Below are 20629 nucleotides of genomic sequence, written 5' to 3'. Positions count from 1 at the left end.
TGTTTCTGAACTTTTCTGTAGGCTGTAGAGCAGCATATTACACTGCTGACAGCCCGCCCCCCCCCCCCCCCCCGCCCTTTGGGGGGAGGGGAGAATTGAAATCCGATAAAGAAAAATAATTATTTGTTACAAAAAGTACATTGTCTAAAACTAATAATAACATATACTGTAACAGACGAAATAAATATCTAACCCAGAATAAATCGTTTGATAATTGTTAAGCCCGAGACAAATAGATGTCCTGAAATATGTTTGAAAAGATTCGGGAGACAGCTATAAAAATCGTGACTGTAAAAAAAAAAAAAGAAAAGGTGGGGGCCAGGTCAGATGGTCACTTAACTCAATAAGAGGGTAAAACAAAAATACTATACAACGAAATGTACGATGGCAGGTGAGACTTTAATGAAGGGTTATAAAAGGAACACATGTTCGCCTGAGCATTATGCAACTGTACCAGAAGACCGGACCTCAATACTTCGAACACGTGGCCACCCGGCCAACAGCGTTATTGAACAATGAAGAAAAAACATCAGAAATGCTCAAAAATGCAAAGATATGCGCTTGTATCACTTGCTCATTAGGTTAAAACAACATTTTGGCTCGAGAAAGCGTCTCTATTGTCATTCTAAAGATCGTCACAATCAGAAAATGACTTTCACACGCCGTCAGTAATCATTTCCTACACGACACGTTACTTTCATCTAATTAGTGTGAAATAAAAACTTGTCGCTATTCAGGCGCTGTTTCGGATACTTGGAGCAGTGTTCGAAAAACGTTACTAAATTAAACGCGGAACAAATATTTTCGGTGGAGCGTTCATATGCATGAGCTGCCTCTCAGGCAGTCCAGTACACTTGATGTTCAGAGCGCGCCAGTACTGGAGCTTCCACTAGACATTTGTGCTTCTGCCCAGTAAGTCACATTAGTCATTCTCAATTTTCCAAATGAATGAATACATTCAAAATACAACAGAGGGAACAAACTCATTAGTTTCTGTCCTCCACTACCTTCTTAAATATATTGTGAAAATATACAGTACTTAGCGCGATGGGTTAAGAAACTAAGAGACTGCTTTACGACGTTCGTCATGTATCGAGAGATCACAAAGCAGAAAATCTACGGGGGTTCCCCCCGAAATAGCCGTTCCCCACATTCTTTTTTTTTTTTTTTTGCTCATGGTATGTCTACATACGCCAAGATTGCTCTAGAACACTCGAGTTACTCTCTGACTGCCCGTACAAACTGAGACACCATCTAACTTCCGGCGTGCTAACAATAGGAGCATTGTCGCCGGATGGACACACCCACCGCCTTCCATTTAACGTCCAAGCGTCCGCCTGCCTAATGTCAGTTCATGTGCTCTCTCTTATGTGAATATTGTACTTTAAGACTGCATTAAGTGACGAAATAAATAGTTTAATCACATTGCCTTGTGGGTGCGATGGATTCTTGTCTTTAAATTTAGGTGAACCCTTTAACATTATTATTATTACCAAAATTTTACTTGAAACTTCAAATAAAAGTAAATGAAAGACGGAGGAGGAGACATTAATACCATTCTACATAACGTACTTGCTACGTTACAACTACTAACGACAGGCAGATTCGTATACTTATGAAAGTATTGGGAAAAAATTAACGAATTTGCTTTTTGTATTATACAGGGTGTTACAAAATGGAACGGCCAAACTTTCAGGAAACATTCCTCACACACAAAGAAAGAAAATATGTTATGTGGATATATGTCCGGAAACGCTTAATTTCCAGGTTGCAGCTCATTTTATTACTTCTCTTCAAATCACATTAATCATGGAATGGAAACACACAGCAACAGAACGTACCAGCGTGACTTCAAACACTTTGTTACAGCAAATGTTCAAAATGTCCTCCATTAGCGACGATACATGCACCCATCCTCCGTCGCATGGAATCCCTGATTCGCTGATGCAGCCCTGGAGAATGGCGTATTGTATCACAGCCGTCCACAATACGAGCACGAAGAGTCTTTACTTTTGGTACCGGGGATGCGTAGACAAGAGCTTTCAAATGCCCCCATAAATGAAAGTCAAGAGGGTTGAGGTCAGGAGAGCGAGGAGGCCATGGAATTGGTCCGCCTCTACCAATCCGTCGCTCACCGAAGCTGTTGTTGAGAAGCGTACGAACACTTAGACTGAAATGTGCAGGAGCTCCATCGCGCATGAACCACGTGTTCTCTCGTACTTGTAAAGGCACATGTTCTAGCAGCACAGGTAGAGTATCCCGTATGAAATCATGATAACGTGTTCCATTGAGCGTAGATGTAAGAATATGGGGCCCAATCAAGACATTACCAACAAAGCCTGCCCAAACGTTCACAGAAAATCTGTGTTGATGACGTGATTGCACAATTGTGTGCGGATTCTCGTCAGCTCACACATGTTGATTGTGGAAATTTACGATTTGATCACGTTGTAATGAAGCCTCATCCGTAAAGAGAACATTTGCACCGAAATGAGGATTGACACATTGTTGGATGAACCATTCGCAGAAGTGTACCCGTGGAGGCCAATCAGCTGCTGAGACTGCTTGCACACGCTGTACATGGTACGGAAACAACTGTTTCTCCCGTAGCACTCTCCATACAGTGACGTGGTCAATGTTACCTTGTACAGCAGCAACTTCTGTGACGCTGACATTAGGGTTATCGTCAACTGCACGAAGAATTGCCTCGTCCATTGCAGGTGTCCTCGTCGTTCTAGGTCTTCCCCAGTCGCGAGTCATAGCCTGGAATTTTCCGTGCTTCCTAAGACGCCGATCAATTGCTTCGAACGTCTTCCTGTCGGGACACCTTCGTTCTGGAAATCTGTCTCGATACAAACGTGCCGCGCCACGGCTATTGCCCGTGCTAATCCATACATCAAATGGGCATCTGCCAACTCCGCATTTGTAAACATTGCACTGACTGCAAAACCACGTTCGTGATGAACACTAACCTGTTGATGCTACGTACTGATGTGCTTGATGCTAGTACTGTAGAGCAATGAGTCGCATGCCAACACAAGCACCGAAGTCAACATTACCTTCCTTCAATTGAACCAACTGGCTGTGAATCGAGGAAGTACAGTATATACTGACGAAACTAAAATGAGCTCTAACATGGAAATTAAGCGTTTCCGGACACATGTCCACGTAACATCTTTTCTTTATTTGTGTGTGAGGAATGTTTCCTGAAAGTTTGGCCGTACCTTTTTGTAACACCCTGTATAAAATAAGGGACTTCATGGAAAACTTCTAGTAAGCAAATTGGGCACTAAGATCAAAACCTAAACGTTTAGTTTCTTCCCACTGATGTCACATTGCCCAACGTCATTTGCCATTTTATCAAGAGTCGTTTTCTACAACCCTATGTCTGCATAACTTGAATATCGTATAAGTAAAAAATGGTTCAAATGGCTCTGAGCACTATGAGACTTAACAGCTGTGGTCATCAGTCCCCTAGAACTTAGAACTACTTAAACCTAACTAACCTAAGTACATCACACACATCCATGCCCGAGGCAGGATTCGAAAGTGCGACCGTAGCGTCAGGCGGTTCCAGACTGAAGCGCCTAGAATCGCACGGCCACACCGGCCGGCTATCATATAAGTAGCTGACGCTCTTACTATGATTGTTCATAAGGCCAAATACATCTTTTAGTATAGGCAGAATTCTGTATCTACAATAAGATAGAAAACATTTACCGTAAAGGAGCGGTTTGCATCACATTCATCAGTAAGTTCATGGTTCGACTTATCGGTAAAAAACCTCTTCACTCTCCTGCGAATAATTTTCTTTTCCTTTTCTAGATCCGAATGAAATCCATGTTTGGAAGCAAGCAGATCTTGATCCAATATCGTTCTATTAAAACTCTCTTCTGATATCTTCTTCAAAAAAGTGCCGATACATTCGGCTAGATCCACAACACTGTGTAGGTTTAATTTTATCCGCCATTTTCGATTGAAAAAAAATGAGGTATTTCCTGTGGGACTTCGTGAAGTATTTCGGCTTCAGTCTCTACAGTTTCATGAAATTTCGATAGATGGCAGCGCTGTACGCAGCATTCAAAACGGCTTCTGTTACGGAGGTGCGTTTCACGATGAGAGCTGCATTGAGTTTCTTTTGGCGGAAAACCAGAGCATCGTAGATATTCATAGGCGCTTGCAGAATGTTTGTGGAGACATGACAGTGAACAAAAGCACGATGAGTAGTCGGGTGGGTCGGCTCTCAATCGCAACAAGGTCACCCAAATCTCTCCGGTCTCCCGCGGGCCGGCCGGCCGGACACTTCTGTGGCTCTAGTTGGAACGTGCGGACACTCTCATTCGAGGTGATTAACGGATCGCAATCCAACACCTCGATGCACAACTGGATGTCTGTTGGTAGTGCTGACCCCACTCTTTGGGGTACTCAGAGGCGTATGCTCGCTGGGTTCCTCGCCGCCTATTGGACGACGACGAAGAGCAAAGAAGGACCATCTGCGCGGAATTGTCTGCGCGTTACGTGGATGATCTTGGAAATTTTTTGTCGAAAATAGTGACAGGCGTCCAGTGGAGTGATATCATGCGGGAATACAGGCCCTCTCAGTAAGGTGCCGTAAGGCGGTCGCATTGAACGTAGGTTACGTTGAAGAACAGGGTTTTGTAGCTAGAAGAGTGGAGAATAATATGGTGTGTTCGAGTCCTGAATAAAATCGACTTGCTTGCAGTAAAAACTGTAATGCTTTACTTGTTGAACGCACTTCGTAGTATTCTGATCGTGTGGTTCTGATACAGCCACAACAAACTGCTGACGCAACTACCTAGTTTTGAAGACGATCCAGGAAGATCGAAACTAGTCATACTGTAAACAAAAGTGCAACTGGGACTGAAAAATAAACTACACTCTTGGAAATTGAAATAAGAACACCGTGAATTCATTGTCCCAGGAAGGGGAAACTTTATTGACACATTCCTGGGGTCAGATACATCACATGATCACACTGACAGAACCACAGGCACATAGACACAGGCAACAGAGCATGCACAATGTCGGCACTAGTACAGTGTATATCCACCTTTCGCAGCAATGCAGGCTGCTATTCGCCCATGGAGACGATCGTAGAGATGCTGGATGTAGTCCTGTGGAACGGCTTGCCATGCCATTTCCACCTGGCGCCTCAGTTGGACCAGCATTCGTGCTGGACGTGCAGACCGCGTGAGACGACGCTTCATCCAGTCCCAAACATGCTCAATGGGGGACAGATCCGGACATCTTGCTGGCCAGGGTAGTTGACTTACACCTTCTAGAGCACGTTGGGTGGCACGGGATACATGCGGACGTGCATTGTCCTGTTGGAACAGCAAGTTCCCTTGCCGGTCTAGGAATGGTAGAACGATGGGTTCGTGACGGTTTGGATGTACCGTGCACTATTCAGTGTCCCCTCGACGATCACCAGAGGTGTACGGCCAGTGTACGAGATCGCTCCCCACACCATGATGCCGGGTTTTGGCCCTGTGTGCCTCGGTCGCATGCAGTCCTGATTGTGGCGCTCACCTGCACGGCGCCAAACACGCATACGACCATCATTGGCACCATGGCAGAAGCGACTCTCATCGCTGAAGACGACACGTCTCCATTCGTCCCTCCATTCACGCCTGTCGCGACACCACTGGAGGCGGGCTGCACGATGTTGGGGCGTGAGCGGAAGACGGCCTAACGGTGTGCGGGACCGTAGCCCAGCTTCATGGAGACGGTTGCGAATGGTCCTCGCCGATACCCCAGGAGCAACAGTGTCCCTAATTTGCTGGGAAGTGGCGGTGCGGTCCCCTACGGCACTGCGTAGGATCCTACGGTCTTTGCGTGCATCCGTGCGTCGCTGCGGTCTGGTCCCAGGTCGACGGGCACGTGCACCTTCCGCCGACCACTGGCGACAACATCGATGTACTGTGGAGATGTCACGCCCCACGTGTTGAGCAATTCGGCGGTACGTCCACCCGGCCTCCCGCATGCCCACTATACGCCCTCGCTCAAAGTCCGTCAACGGCATATACGGTTCACGTCCACGCTGTCGCGGCATGCTACCAGTGTTAAAGACTGCGATGGAGCTCCGTATGCCACGGCAAACTGGCTGACACTGACGGCGGCGGTGCACAAATGCTGCGCAGCTAGCGCCATTCGACGGCCAACACCGCGATTCCTGGTGTGTCCGCTGTGCCGTGCGTGTGATCATTGCTTGTACAGCCCTCTCGCAGTGTCCGGAGCAAGTATGGTGGGTCTGACACACCGGTGTCAATGTGTTCTTTTTTCCATTTCCAGGAGTGTATATATTAAAATTGATTTAAACCAACTGCGATATGGTCGCGTATACAAGCAGTGATCTAATACTGTCAAATGTTTTTTATTCCAGTCTTTGATCACAGTATGAATCCTTTAGACCAGGGGTCTCCAAACTAGTCCGCGGGCCACACTGACTCCTCCACCAAGTCATAAGGGCCAATATCTACCTAGTGGGATTAAAGCAGCCTAGCACTCCATGATCAGCGTAATGTAAGGCTAAAGGAAAGATGAAATCGCAAAAATCTAAGGTTGTGGGAATAGCTAGCACTGTAACGAACTAAGATTTTTATTTAATTACATAATTTTGATTGGTGGACGTACCTGACCGAAATTCTGGCGCATTTTATTCAGGCGAATTGCTAAAGTTTAGACGATGACCGGTTTCAGTCCGTAATGACCATCCTCAGATCTTAGAACATGGTGTAAAAAAGATCTGACGATGGTCATTACGGACTGAAACCGTTCATCGTCTAAAGAATTCATATTGTGATCAAAGACTGGAATATAAAACATTTGACTGATTTAAACATTAATACAGTCCTGTTCTCTCGCCGCGAGTATGATGGTTGTAGCACTATCTAACATAACAATCGCGACACCCCTTCACTTTTTCGCTGCTCAGCAGCGCGCCAAACGTCCAGCAAGCGACTCTTGTAATGTGTTATCGGATGAGTGCGAATGCTGTCGCTTATATTGATTTGTAACAGTTTTTACAATGGAGAGCCAATGTAGTGCCTTAAAAATCTCCAATAACTAAAAAAATGACACATAATTTGTCTTTCTTTAGTTTCCTAAGGACCATGGGAGGTACAAAACGGTATATTATAGGAAAATTTATTTACGATTCTCTCGTAACCTACAGATATTTATATACGTTTGTCGTTTTCCTTTAATAACTAAAAATTACTAGTGAACACCAGAAGACCTGACTTTTTGCAGGAAACGTCGTGTATATATCCAACAACGCGAAGTTTTATTTGCTACACTTCCAGCCTAATATGGGAATGTGGAAAGTAGAAATCTGTATGAAATGCAATACCTACATTATTAAACTACCAATAACGCCAAAACATCTGTAGCTAAAGGGAAAATCGCATAGACGTGACAATAAAACGTCAAAAACAATAAAACTGTTTCTCAATACAAATGAAACCAATTAGGAAGTCGAGCGATGCGTAAGAACGGGGCAATCATTAAATTCCATAAAATGTTTTTGCGTATCAAGGAAACTGCCTATCGTAATAAGAACAGACAAAAACGGAAATATATGCTTCGCTTGCATGAAATATGTGTTTAAATTCTCATTTTTTCAGCGGAGTAAAGTGAAATATACACGTATCAGAAATATTTCTTCGTGAATAAGTTGCAGCTTATGTCACTGAACAAGTGAGATTCGGTAGCTTTTACATTTATATCACGATAATTCGTGTCCCTCGGTAATGCATGTATGCAAAATATATAAAAACTATTTCGTTAATGAAGTGGAAAATTAATGAAAAACTAACATTATTCTTTTGACAAGTACTTTCCCAACGCCTGGAGTGCTGGTGTCGCCACTGGATATATTAGACTGCAGCTGTAGTGGAAATAAGTTTCTGCTTGCGTTTACCTTCCCCCACAGGAATTCCCATCTCCGTATACTCACCGTGAACAGCTCTGAACAATGTACAGGGAGATTCACGAAGATCTGCAAATATTTTAATATGTTATTCTACAAGTAAAACTAAAAAAAAGTTCATGTAAACATAGGTCCGCAAATGCTTAGTTACAGAGTTACGGCTAATAAAAGATTTTGCCTGAAATTTAGCAATTTCGCTAACATGAAGCTATTGCAAAATTGTACAAGGTTAAAGTAGAGCACGATTTCCATTTATTTTTTTGTTACTGGTCTGGCGAATCTAATAAAACATGTCCCAGACGTGTATCTGCACTAGTTTTCCAGAACATCTAGAGAAGCAAAGATTATTATACTAGTAATTTTGTTTACTTTCCTTTAAGAATGTAGAAACGTTTATGTAATTGTTGGCAATCGTCAGTGAGTTGTTTCAGTCGTTTCCTAACCTTAAAACGTGTTAGTTTTCTGTGTTGTTCAGTGAAAGAACATAATAACAACAATGAATTTCAGCGAAACCACATAGTAACTGTAAGTAGGGATGTCTTTCAAATTTACGACAGGGAAATATGCCGATACGGTGTTTATTACCATCATTTTTCCAAAATTAAATTCTCTTCAATTTCTGTTGAAAATCTTTTACAATTGTCTGGAATTCAAAAAAACAAATTGGGCCAAGCACTTAATAAATTAAAATTTTTAAGAAATTATGTCTTCTCTGGATGTTCTGGAAAACTACTGCAGATGCACGTCTCGGACATGTTTTATTAGATTCTCCAGATCAATAACAACAAAATAAATGGAAATCGTGCTTTACATTAACGTCGTACAGTTTTGTGATGGCTTCATATTAGCGAAGTTGCTAAATTTCAGGCAAAATCTTTTATTAGCCGTAACTCCGTAACTAAACATCTGCGGACCTATATTTATATGAACTTTTTGCTTTGGTTTTACTTGTAGAATAACGTATTAAAATATTTGCATATCTTCGTCTATCACCCTGTATACTATCGCGAACTCGACTCCAGTAATCCTTCCGTCCTGAACCGGTGCTGCTACGATCACAGATTCGAGTCCTGCCTCGGGCATGGATGTGTGTGATATCCTTAGGCTAGTTAGGTTTAAATAGTTCTAAGTCTAGGGAACTGATGACCTCAGATGTTAAGTCCTATAGTGCTTAGAGCCATTTGAATAATCCTGCCGTTCCCCCTCTAACTTCTAATCCTCATATGTTGCCGCGCCTTTACCAACACATCCTACCAACCTTCCACCTACACACTCTCCACATACTCTCCCAAAGAAACTTCAATCATCTCCCCCTCCCAGACCATGAACTCTGCCCCGACATTAACCTATCCTACCAGATATAGGACTATCTTACCAGGACTTCCTCCCCCTTCCCTCCCACATTTCCTCACCCCCTTTCTTCCCCATCTGCCTTTCTTTCCTCACCCTACTTTTCCCACCAACTATTAGGGTCACCAACTATTAGGGTCACCAACCCCCCACCCTCCTTCTACTCCACTCCTGCCCCAGCAGCCACTCCTACCCCACCGCTGCTATGCACCAGTCCTTATACGTCCACTTTCCTATCCTCGTGAACAGCCAACCTTTTCCCCTTCAACAGCTCTGTGTTTCATTGAAGGTTCTTCCGACAGGAAAGTGCTTCTTTCAAATATATGTGTTTCGGCAGCATGTTTTAAATGTGCATTTGTAGTGTTTTATTTTCCCCTCTGTTATTACTGTTCTTAACAACCATTTAAGAGGTCATATAAATTTCAGTTTTATTTTTTTACCTTTAAAAAGTTTTAAATTTAATGTGAATATTCACGCTATTTGTTTCTTGTTTTTTTTACATCTAACATTTTTTCATCAAACTTTTTTTTTTTACTGTTAGTTGGCTGAAGAGCGGGTTGCGTGTACCGCCGACAGCCCCACAGCCCCCTCTCTCTCTCTTGACCATATGGGGCGCTGCGGGATGAAATAACAATAAAGAGAAAAAAATGGAAGCACGCTGTGCTGTCAGGGCCGACCTGGTGGCGACGGTGAGGTTGGCACCCCTGTCGAGGCGGTAGGCGGTCTGCATGCGGTTGGAGCCGCGCACGCGCGTCACGCCGGAGAACTGCGTCTCCAGCACGTCCAGCCGGAAGCGCCGGATGAAGTCGAACGCCTGCAGGTCGTCCTCGCCGGGACGGAAGTCTGCGCACGGCAGCCGCAGCTGCTCCTCCTCCTCCAGCAGCTCTGTGGGCAGATCCCAGGCAACATCGTCACTTCAGCAGCTCAGGGCTGAACTTCACAGAGGGCGCCGCTTAGTAAACTAAGAGAATTCGCCGAGGAGCTCGGATACCCATTGCTATTGTCTCTGGAAGCAACACAGGCCGATTAACTAAACTCGACGTTTGCGACTATCGAACGGTCGATAGGGAGATAAGATTATCGACAGGGGTGGGAAGTTGGATCGAACTTGGACGAATTGCATGTGAAAAATCGGGAGTGCAGTACGATATGTTTTTATTTTGTAGCCGGCCGGAGTGGCCGTGCGTTTCTGGGCGCTACAGTCTGGAGCCGAGCGACCGCTACGGTCGCAGGTTCGAATCCTGCCTCGGGCATGGATGTGTGTGATGTCCTTAGGTTAGTTAGGTTTAATTAGTTCTAAGTTCTAGGCGACTGATGAATTCAGCAGTTAAGTCACATAGTGCTCAGAGCCATTTGTACCATTTTTTAAAAAATTTTGTCTTGTATTCACGTATGGCTATGTTCTTTGAAGACAGTCAACTGGAACTAAATTTACGACGACTGTTCGGAAAGTAAAAAATTGATTCAAATGGCTCTGAGCACTATGGGACTTAACATCTGTGATCATCAGTCCCCTAGAACTTACAACTACTTAAACCTAACTAACCTAAGGACATCACACACATCCATGCCCGAGGCAGGATTCGAACCTGCTACCGTAGCGGTCGCTCGGTTCTAGATTGTAGCGCCTAGAACCGCTCGGCCACCCCAGCCGGCATCGGAAAGTAAGGTCAGACTGAAAGCGAAATGGAAACCACTTCGAAAATCAAAAATATTTTATTTGCAGTAGTTGGTTACGCCTTCCAGGAACTTCCTACAAAGTTGCCGCTCCGACTTAGCCATTTGTCGTAGCGTTATACCAATTTCCAATACACTCGTCATAGAAGGCAGCCGCTTATGCTTTCCGCCAATTCTCTACGCTGGTCTGTAGCTTGTTGCGTGTGCAAAAATGTTGTCTTCATATCCCGCATTTCATGTGAGTACAGATGAAACTCAAGGAGAGCCAATTACGGGCTGTATTGTGGACGATCAAACACTTCTCCCATCGAAAACGCTGCAGTAGCACCTTCATTGCCCCTGTAGAGTGTTGTCATGAAGAAGGAAATGTTGACAGTTGCGTTATGTGGGCTGTACATAGACCAAATGTCTCACCTGACCGTCATACTTCGTGGGAGACACTATTTGTCTAAGCGTCTTTTCGCGCTCACTGAGGGCTCCGAACAAAAACGACGGACGTGACGCGATCGACGGACTTACTAGAGACACTGCCTAACACATCTGTGCAAATCTTCATCGAATTTTTCACTGTAGTTTCCCTTTCGCGCCTGATCGGACCCACTTTCCGGCTCCCTCTCAGGAACTACAGCAGCAGCGGAGCGCCACGTTGCTGAATGGGTGTTGAACTCTCTGTACAAGTACATTGTTAAAGTGCTCAGCCGGCCGTGGTGGCCGTGCGGTTCTAGGCGCTACAATCTGGAACCGCGCTGCTGCTACGGCCGCAGGTTCGAATCCTACCTCGGGCATGGATGTGTGTGACGTCCTTAGGTTAGTTAGGTGTAACTAGTTCTAAGTTATAGGGGACTGATGACCTCAGCAGTTAAGTCCGATAGTGCTCAGAGCCATTTGAACCATTTTTTAAAGTGCTCAACAAAAGCATGAGGGTGACACCGAGGCCGTTGCCAAACCGAGCGGAGGGAGTGGGGGTGGGAGAGGATCTTAGAGGGACCTTCTGCAGTTTTGTTCATGTACATGTCAATGTCGCAACCACCCCCTCGCCCCCTGTCCCCCTCGTGATACAGCCACAGGAGGGCGAAGAAAAGGAGGACTGAAAACGCACAAACACCTTTGGTGTTCCATCTACATCGCAGGAAATATGAAGGACGTCACATAAAAGACAAAGCCGCAAGCAAGGAAGAATGGGCAACGCACGCTTATTGTGTGCTCCTTTCACGACCAAAAATTCGCTTACGAAAGCTTAGCGCGCCACTGGTTCTCTTCGGAACGTGCACAGTTTTTACGCATCTCTACCCTCCGTAAAAGCATCCCGGTGCAGGGGTGCTAGCTGCCTTTGAGCAACGACTAACTAAAAGAATTCTTTTTGTGGACGGGAGAAAGAGGAGCGGGGAGTGGTTGTACGGTTGGTGCAGCTAAAAGGAAGGCGTCCCCGGAGTTCTGTGCAGAGAACTACTCTGGCGTGACAACGCAGTCGGTTTAGAGGCGCCGTGAATAGCCCATGCGGCAGGTGGGGCACGCTCCTCTCGCTGTAAAGTTGTTTTACGGTCGGCGCCTGCTGGTGCTGCAACACGCGTGACGAGGCCGTCAAAAGTGAAGCCACACCTAACAGGCGACACTCCAAACGCTCTGGCCTGCAACTAAATTTAATTTCGTCATTTCCTTTTGTCCGTGCGATTTCCGTGTTGACGTCAGTTTCTGAATACGACACACGTTTAGTTGCAGGTACACAGTGCTACGTACCGCAATTTACTGTATTCGAAAATTTGGAGTACTTCGAATTTTTCTCAAATGATGTAAAAGGCTGAGTAACAAATAACGCCACTACCTGTTTATTTAGTGCTTATTTAGCATTTATTGTTTATTTAGCCTGACCAGATTAGGGCCTTAAAGCCCTCTCACATCTGACCACGAACAATACAAACCAAAGGTATTACAAATACATTTACACGAATAATAATAATAATGATAATAATAGCCGCGCGGGATTAGCCGAGCGGTCAGGGGCGCTGCAGTCATGGACTATGCGGCTGGTCCCGGCGGAGGTTCGAGTCCTCCCTCGGGCATGGGTGTGTGTGTTTGTCCTTAGGATAATTTAGGTTAAGTAGGTGTAAGCTTAGGGAATGATGACCTTAGCAGTTAAGTCCCATAAGATTTCACACACATTTGAACATTTGAATAATAATAATAATAATAATAATAATAACAGTAAAGGGCATTAAGGATGACATAAATCAGTATGGAACATTTGAACACATGTTTAGTATTATAGAAACGGAAGAAATGAGGAAAGAGGTGAAGATGGAAGAGACAGCGGCAGTGTCTGCTGGTAAAAAACAGAATTTAAACAAGTAGCTCTGCCAAGATGGGGAGGAAAAGTTGTGGGGAGGAGGGTTGGCGAGAGTGAGCTGCAGACACGTGTATGGGAGAGATGTCTATTGTGACAGAATGTGGGCCGTTAACTGTCTTTTGGAGTTTGGAAGGATTTTAATGTCTCTAATCTTTTGAGGAAGGTTGTTCAAATCGGTTTCCTGATACAGCAAACGATTTAGAGAATATGGCAGTGTTGTGTGATGGTACACAGAGGGTTTACTTTGTCGTCAACGAGTATTTCTGCTATGCTGTTCAGATAGTAGTGTAAGAGTTGAAAATAAATAAGAGAGAGTACAGTGATTGAGAGGGCGATGGAGTAGACATAGAGTATGATAGTCTAAGACTGGAAAATAGCACAGTTACACCAATATTCAAGAAAGGAAATAGGAGTAACCCATTGAATTACAGACCCGTATCACTGACTTCAATTTGCAGTAGGTTTTTGGAGCATATACTGTAATCGACCATTATGAATCACCTTGAAGAAAATGAGTTACTGATACATAACCAACGCAGATTCAGAAAATATCGTTCTTGTGCAACACAACTAGCTCTTTATACCCATGAAGCAATGAGTGCTGTCGACAAGAGATCTCAGATCGATTCCATATTCCTAGATTTACAGAAGACTTTTGATATCGTTCCTCACAAGCGATTAATCAAATTGCGTGCATGTTTAGTATTGTCTCAGTTGTGTGACTAGATTCGTGATTTCCTCTCAGAGAGGTCATAGTTCGTAGTGATAGACAGTAAATCATCGAGTAGAATAGAAGTGATATCTGGCGTCCCGCAAGGTAGTGTCATAGGCCCTCTGCTGTTTCTGATTTACGTAAATGATCTAAGTGATAATCTGAACAGCCCCCTCAGATTGTTTGCAGATGACGCTGTAATTGACCGTCTAGTAAAATCATCAGACGTACAATTCAATTTACAAAATGATCTAGAGAGAATTTCTGTATGGTGCGAAAAGTGGGAATTAGCACTAAATAATGAAAAGTGCGAGGTCATCCAGATGGTTACTAAAAGAAATCCGATAAATTTTGGGTATACGATGAATTGCACAAATCTAACGGCTGTCAATTCGACTAAATATCTAGGAATTACAATTACGAGCAACTTAAATTAGAAAGACCACGTAGATAAATTGTGGGGAAGGCGAAACAAAGACTGCGCTTTGTTGGCAGAACACTTAGAAGATGCGACAAACCCACTAAAGAGACAGCCTACATTACACTTGTCCGTTCTCTGCTGAAATATTGCTGCGCGGTATGGGATCCTCACCAGGTAGGATTGACGGAGGACATCGAAAAAGTGCAAAGAAGGGCAGCTCGTTTCGTGTTATCGCTCAATAGGGGTGACAGTGTCACTGATATGATACGCGAGGTGGGGTGACAGTCACTGAAACTGTTTTCTTTGCGGCGAGATCTGTTTACAAAATTTCAATCACCAACTTTCTCTTCCGAATGCGAAAATATTTTGTTGACACCCACCTAAGTGGGGAGAAATGATCATCATAATAAAATAAGAGTAATCAGAGCTCGAACGGAAAGATTTAAGTGTTCCTTTTTACCACGCGTATGAAAATGTTTCTATGAACCCTCTGCCAGGCACTTAAGTGTGAATTGCGGAGTAACCATCTAGATGTAGATGTAGGTGTAGGCTCTACCCTTGTCGCCACGCAGCCATGGCAACTGTTCGTAGGGAGAAATAATATTGAACACAAGCATTCTAGCCTGCGTGAGCTTTCGTACGAAAGTCTATAGAGAATAGTATCATTGTAAGCAATTAGCTTTAAAGTGAATAGGCTTTAGAGTGAATTAAGTGAACACTCAGATAAGGCAAGTAAATCAGTGTTGTCATCCTAGTTGACGGTAAAATTTTTTATTGGACTTGCACTGAGATTTAAATGAAAATCGTGATATCTGCAGTAGAGAGAATGGTTGACACATCATTGACATATAATACGAAAAATAATGGGCCCAATACTGATCATTATGGGACCACTGACACTACCTACAGCCATTGCAACCTTTTTGTTCCAATCATTACACATTTTTGGCGCGATGGTGGGATGTAAGGTGTGAGTGGAACTACTAAACAGCATTTGGAAAAACAAAACAAAAAAAATGACTTGTCAGTTTAGTAAGTAGAATGTCAAAGTCAACATTGTCAAAAGTTTTAATGAAACCCAAAAAGTACATATGTCCATAGGCTGTTTCAGTTCATCACTCAGAGCGCCCATCCTTCTGCGATTTAACGGTGGAGAGCCTGAAAGTACGAAGGGAGCAGAAGTTCCTTACTACTGGAGCGCTCTTCCGGCAGGACCCTATGGCATTTAAAATTTTAACATTATCTCAATCCAATTTATACTATTTTTCCTTTGGTGTTTTGATATTATTTTTCAGTAATATCATTGGGACTGAGCGATGTTTGTCCGATACAGGGGCAAGCAGAGTTCTCAAATATCAACCGACGTATAATTTGAAAGGAAGGAAGATTGGTGTCCAACGACCTGTAAGTAAGCTGGACGAGGTATACGATTGGTAACACTGTCCACTGCAACATCTGTTAGGGTCATGACAAAAACCAGGTGATAAGTGCAAAATAGCTTAATTTACTTTCAAAATTGAGTTTTGTATTTTGTTATCACTTTTTGACAATCATCCGCCACTGGGACAGGGAACTTGACAAAAATTCCTTGACTGGTTGAAAAATAATGAAATAGTAAGTTACGTATTCTAAGTGTGACCAAACGTGATCGGACCGCAGCTCGTGGTCGTGCGGTAGCGTTCTCGATTCCCGCGCCCGGGTTCGATTCCCGGCGGGGTCAGGGATTTTCTCTGCATCGTGATGACTGGGTGTTGTGTGATGTCCTTAGGTTAGTTAGGTTTAAGTAGTTCTAAGTTCTAGGGGACTGATGACCGTAGATGTTAAGTCCCATAGTGCTCAGGGCCATTTGAACCATTTGAACCAAACGTGGTCAAATGCAGACCCTGTAAATTTATACTTACGAACATAATTAGACATGCTTTAGAAGGAACACGTGTCTTTCAGGCAGTGACTTCAAATCGAGGATATTGAGTATGGAAGTTAATAATACCAACAAAAATGTTTATCTTCACTGAAAATCGGTGGTAAACTGGTTAGCGTGAATTGGTTCCAGGTGTGTGTTTTTTGCTGTGCTTGATCTTACTCTTATCGTGGTGATTTAATGTAGTCCTGATTTATTCGAAGAATTTATAGTCGGTATCTGTTTCCTATTCCTGTAAAATACATCACGTTATTGTGAAGTAAAGTTTTAGCGAAGCCAATAATTGTGCTATAGAGGACATCATACCATATGTCACGATACGATACCACACTCAAACTGCAATCTTGTGCGGCAAGAAATTCATAAGATTTTATTGCACTGAAATGCCGCGAAAACCTTCGTAGACACACCAAATATATGTTAGATCATATCATCATGATCCTCATCGATCCTCATCATAGTCTATGAAGACGACCTTGGAGGTTCCTATTTTATTGTTTTTATTATTCGCGGTGTCCGCCCCCCTGTAGCTGAGTGGTCAGCGCGACAGAATATCAATCCTAAGGGCCCGGGTTCGATTCCCGGCTGGGTCGGAGATTTTCTCCGCTCAGGGACTGAGTGGTGTGTTGTCCCATTCATAATCCTTTCATCCCCATCGACGAGCAAATCGCTGAAGTGGCGTCAGATCGAAAGACTTGCACCTGGCGAACGGCCTGTCCGACGGGAGGCCCTAGTCACACGACATCTACATTTTTTTTATTATTATTATTATTCGCGACCCGTGCGGCGAATATCAATCCGATACGGGACTCAGATGAGCGCTCTAAATTAATGAGAAATGATCCGATGTATTAGTTAGCTTCAGTGTAGCTCTTACTTGGTTTTCCGCATTCAGTGCAAAGTAGACAAGGTTCCACGGATTTTTACTGGAACACATTCCGAACTGTTGATCCACTCGTCGAAATAATTAGCAGCATAAATCAGATACCTGAAGGCACAGGGTCAGCTTATTAGTACCTGAGTCTGCCACAGGAGACTGGAACCAGCGTGATACAAGCGTTTGCACCTTTCATCACTTCACAAATATCGATCTGGAATGAATTTCTTAATTGAAAGATAGGGGCGAAATCGGCGTAAGCGAGATCACGCTGCGAAACGTCTACAAAAAATGTGTTTCGTGTTTAGTCAACGAGCCTGTGGGTGACATTACAGTGGACCAGCACGAAACGTACACCGAGCATCGGAATTTGTGGCCAGAGGAACCGTCAGCTGAGAAATTGCATACTTCTCGCTTAAATGTCCGTTCATCTTCTCCCATTATCGTTGTCAGTGACCTATCACGCCTCTAAATAGTGCATGTCTGTAGCCCGAACCTGAGCACCAGTTCAAGTTACGACACCCTTCGGCAACAGATCCTTTACGTTATTTCACGAAAATAAAGTAACATATTTTCCTTCTTCTTCTCTGATCGATACGGCACTCCGATGATCCCGTTTGCGGTGGGGCTTTCGGTCTCACTGGCGCTAAAGCTATTCTGGATTGTTAGGGCAGATAGTTGATCACTGCCTATACAGAATGTTTCAAAAAATGACAACAATGACCAATAATGCAACAATACCACTAAACAGAGAGCTGATGACTACACTGTTTAGCGTCCAACAATTTTTAATCCACCCATTCATCTATGTTCGCAAGAGCGTATCTTCTACGAGATAGAACCTCAGGGTGAATTTTAGCTTACGTATTGAATCTAAAAGTTTAGCTTGACGCCACTTGTTAGACGGTGGCTCATGTTGCCGTCAATACGTATCCCACTGGTGCAATTCCCTCGCTCGATTGTGGGAATCACGTAATTGGATTTGATGGGAATTTAGTGCACATGCAGAAAATTCAATTTTTGACAGAAAGGAGCACCACCCTCTAGAACTTGCCTGTAAGAGTATTTCTTGACAATGGTTTGCCTGAAAGGCGCATCTGCCGTGAGGGGTGTATAGGTGTAAGGATATCATATTCCACCATCGGCCGCTACGATTGCCTCACATCAAGTTAAGTGACCTTGTGTGCGTGTGTGTTTTTTTTTCGGGGGGGGGGGGGGGCGTTGGAAGAGTCCGTCTATGTGGCCGTCCAACGACTCTGGGCGAACTGTGACACGACGAAAGTAACTGTCGCACGATGCGTCACTGCCAAGTAACATAGCTCGATGAAACTTGCACCACACACAGGAAGAACTGTAGCAGTATAGTACACAAGGTAACAGTGAAATACATCTATATATACATCTACATAAATACTCCCCAAGCCACCTGACGGTGTGTGGCGGAGGGTACCTTGAGTACCTCTATCGGTTCTCCCTTCTACTCTCTCGTATTATTCGTGGAAAGAAAGATTGGTATGCCTCTGTGTGGGCTGTAATCTCTCTGATTTTATCCTCATGATCCATTCGCGAGATACACGTAGGAGGGAGCAATATACTGTTTGACTTCTAGGTGAAGGGATGTTCTCGAAACTTCAACAAAAGCCCGTACCTAGCTACTGAGCATCTCTCCTGCAGAGTCTTCCACTGTAGTTTATCTGTCATCTCCGTAACGCTTTCGCGATTACAAAATGATCCTGTAACGAAGCGGGCTGCTCTCCGTTGGATCTTCTCTATCTCTTCTATCAACCCTATCTGGTACGGATCCCACCCCGGTGGGCAGTATTCAAGCAGTGGGTGAACAAGTGTACTGTAACCTACTTCCTTTGTTTTCGGACTGCATTTCCTTAGGATTCTTCCAATGGATCTCAGTCTGGCATCTGCTTTACCGACGTTTAATTTCAAATGGTCATTCCATTTTAAATCACTCCTAATGCCTGCTCCCAGATAATTTTTGGAATTAACTGCTTCCAGTTGCTGACCTGCTATATTGTAGCTAAATGATAAAGGATCTTTCTTTCTATGTATTCGCAGCACATTACACTTGTCTACATTGAGATTGAACTGCCATTCCCTGCACCATGCGTCAATTCGTTGCAAATCCTCCTGCATCTCAGTACAATTTTCCATTGTCAGGACCTCTCGATATACTACAGCATCATCCGCAAAAAGCCTCAGTGAACTTCCGGTGTTATCCACAAGGTCATTTATATATATTGTGAATAGCACCGATCCTACGACACTCCCCTGCGGCGCACCTGAAATCACTCTTACTTCGGAAGACTTCTCTCCATAGAGAATGACATGCTGAGTTCTGTTATCTAGGAACTCTTCAATCCAATCACACAATTGGTCTGGTAGTCCATATGCTCTTACTTTGTTCATTAAACGACTGTGGGGAACTGTATCGAACGCCTTGCGGAAGTCGAGAAACACGGCATCTACCTGGGAACCCGTGTCTGTGGCCCTCTGAGTCTCGTGGACGAATAGCGCGAGCTTGGTTTCACACGATCGTCTTTTTCCAAACCCATGCTGATTCCTACGGAGTAGATTTCTAGTCTCCAGAAAGGTCATTATATTCGAATATAATACGTGTTCCAAAATTCTACAATGGATTGACGTTAGAGATATAGGTCTATAGTTCTGCATGTCTGTTCGACGTCCCTTCTTGAAAACGGGAATGACCTGTGCCCTTTTCCAATCCCTTGGAACGCTACGCTCTTCTAGAGACCTACGGTACACCGTTGAAAGAAGGGGGGCAACTTACTTCGCGTACTCTGTGTAAAATCGAACTGGTATCCCATCAGGTCCAGCGGCCTTTCCTCATTTGGGCGATTTTAATTGTTTTTCTATCCCTCTGTCATATGTAATGAGGCAAACAGAGACTGTACTTTTATTCGAAGGCAGTTATTACACTTAAATCACCTCGATTTACCATGGTCCCCTGGACATTTCAAAACGTTCAACACCGTTCTTAATAGGTTGAGTAATCACCAGTGACAGCAATTCATGCTCTGCAACGTGGTCTCATTCTGGCTACAAAGCTGGTACGGAGTTCTCGTGGTAGGATGCCACATCCCCTAACCAGCACGGTCGACAACTGTTGAATGGACGTTGGTACATGGGGAAGTGCTGCAAGACAACTACACAGTGCACTCTACGCGTGCTCGTGGGATTTAAGTCGGAGGAACGGTCAGGCCAGTGCATCGCCGAATCTCCTCTCCTGCACCCTAAGCCGTTCGATGTGGTCGCGCATTGCCATTCATAGAAATGAAGTCAGGACGGAACGTACCGCGGGCCGGGGTGGCCGAGCGGGTCTAGGCGCTACAGTCTGGAACAG

General features: G+C 44.2%; 1 protein-coding gene across 5 annotated transcripts in view; it reads right to left on the bottom strand.

The window, feature by feature from the left end:
• Nucleotides 1-20629, bottom strand: part of LOC126278179 (collagen alpha-1(IX) chain-like) — a 1015797-nt gene that overhangs the window by 200439 nt on the left and 794729 nt on the right. For all 5 annotated transcript variants that reach the window (XM_049978085.1, XM_049978082.1, XM_049978080.1 and 2 more), the window contains exon 3: nt 9979-10186. In XM_049978085.1, the coding sequence (XP_049834042.1) occupies nt 9979-10186 (208 nt within the window). The remainder of the gene's footprint in view (nt 1-9978; nt 10187-20629) is intronic.

This window comes from Schistocerca gregaria, chromosome 6, assembly GCF_023897955.1.
Source record: "Schistocerca gregaria isolate iqSchGreg1 chromosome 6, iqSchGreg1.2, whole genome shotgun sequence".
Classification (NCBI taxonomy): Eukaryota; Metazoa; Arthropoda; class Insecta; order Orthoptera; family Acrididae; genus Schistocerca; species Schistocerca gregaria.
Note: the sequence above shows the minus strand (reverse complement) of the source record. Positions and strands in the feature narration are given on the sequence as shown.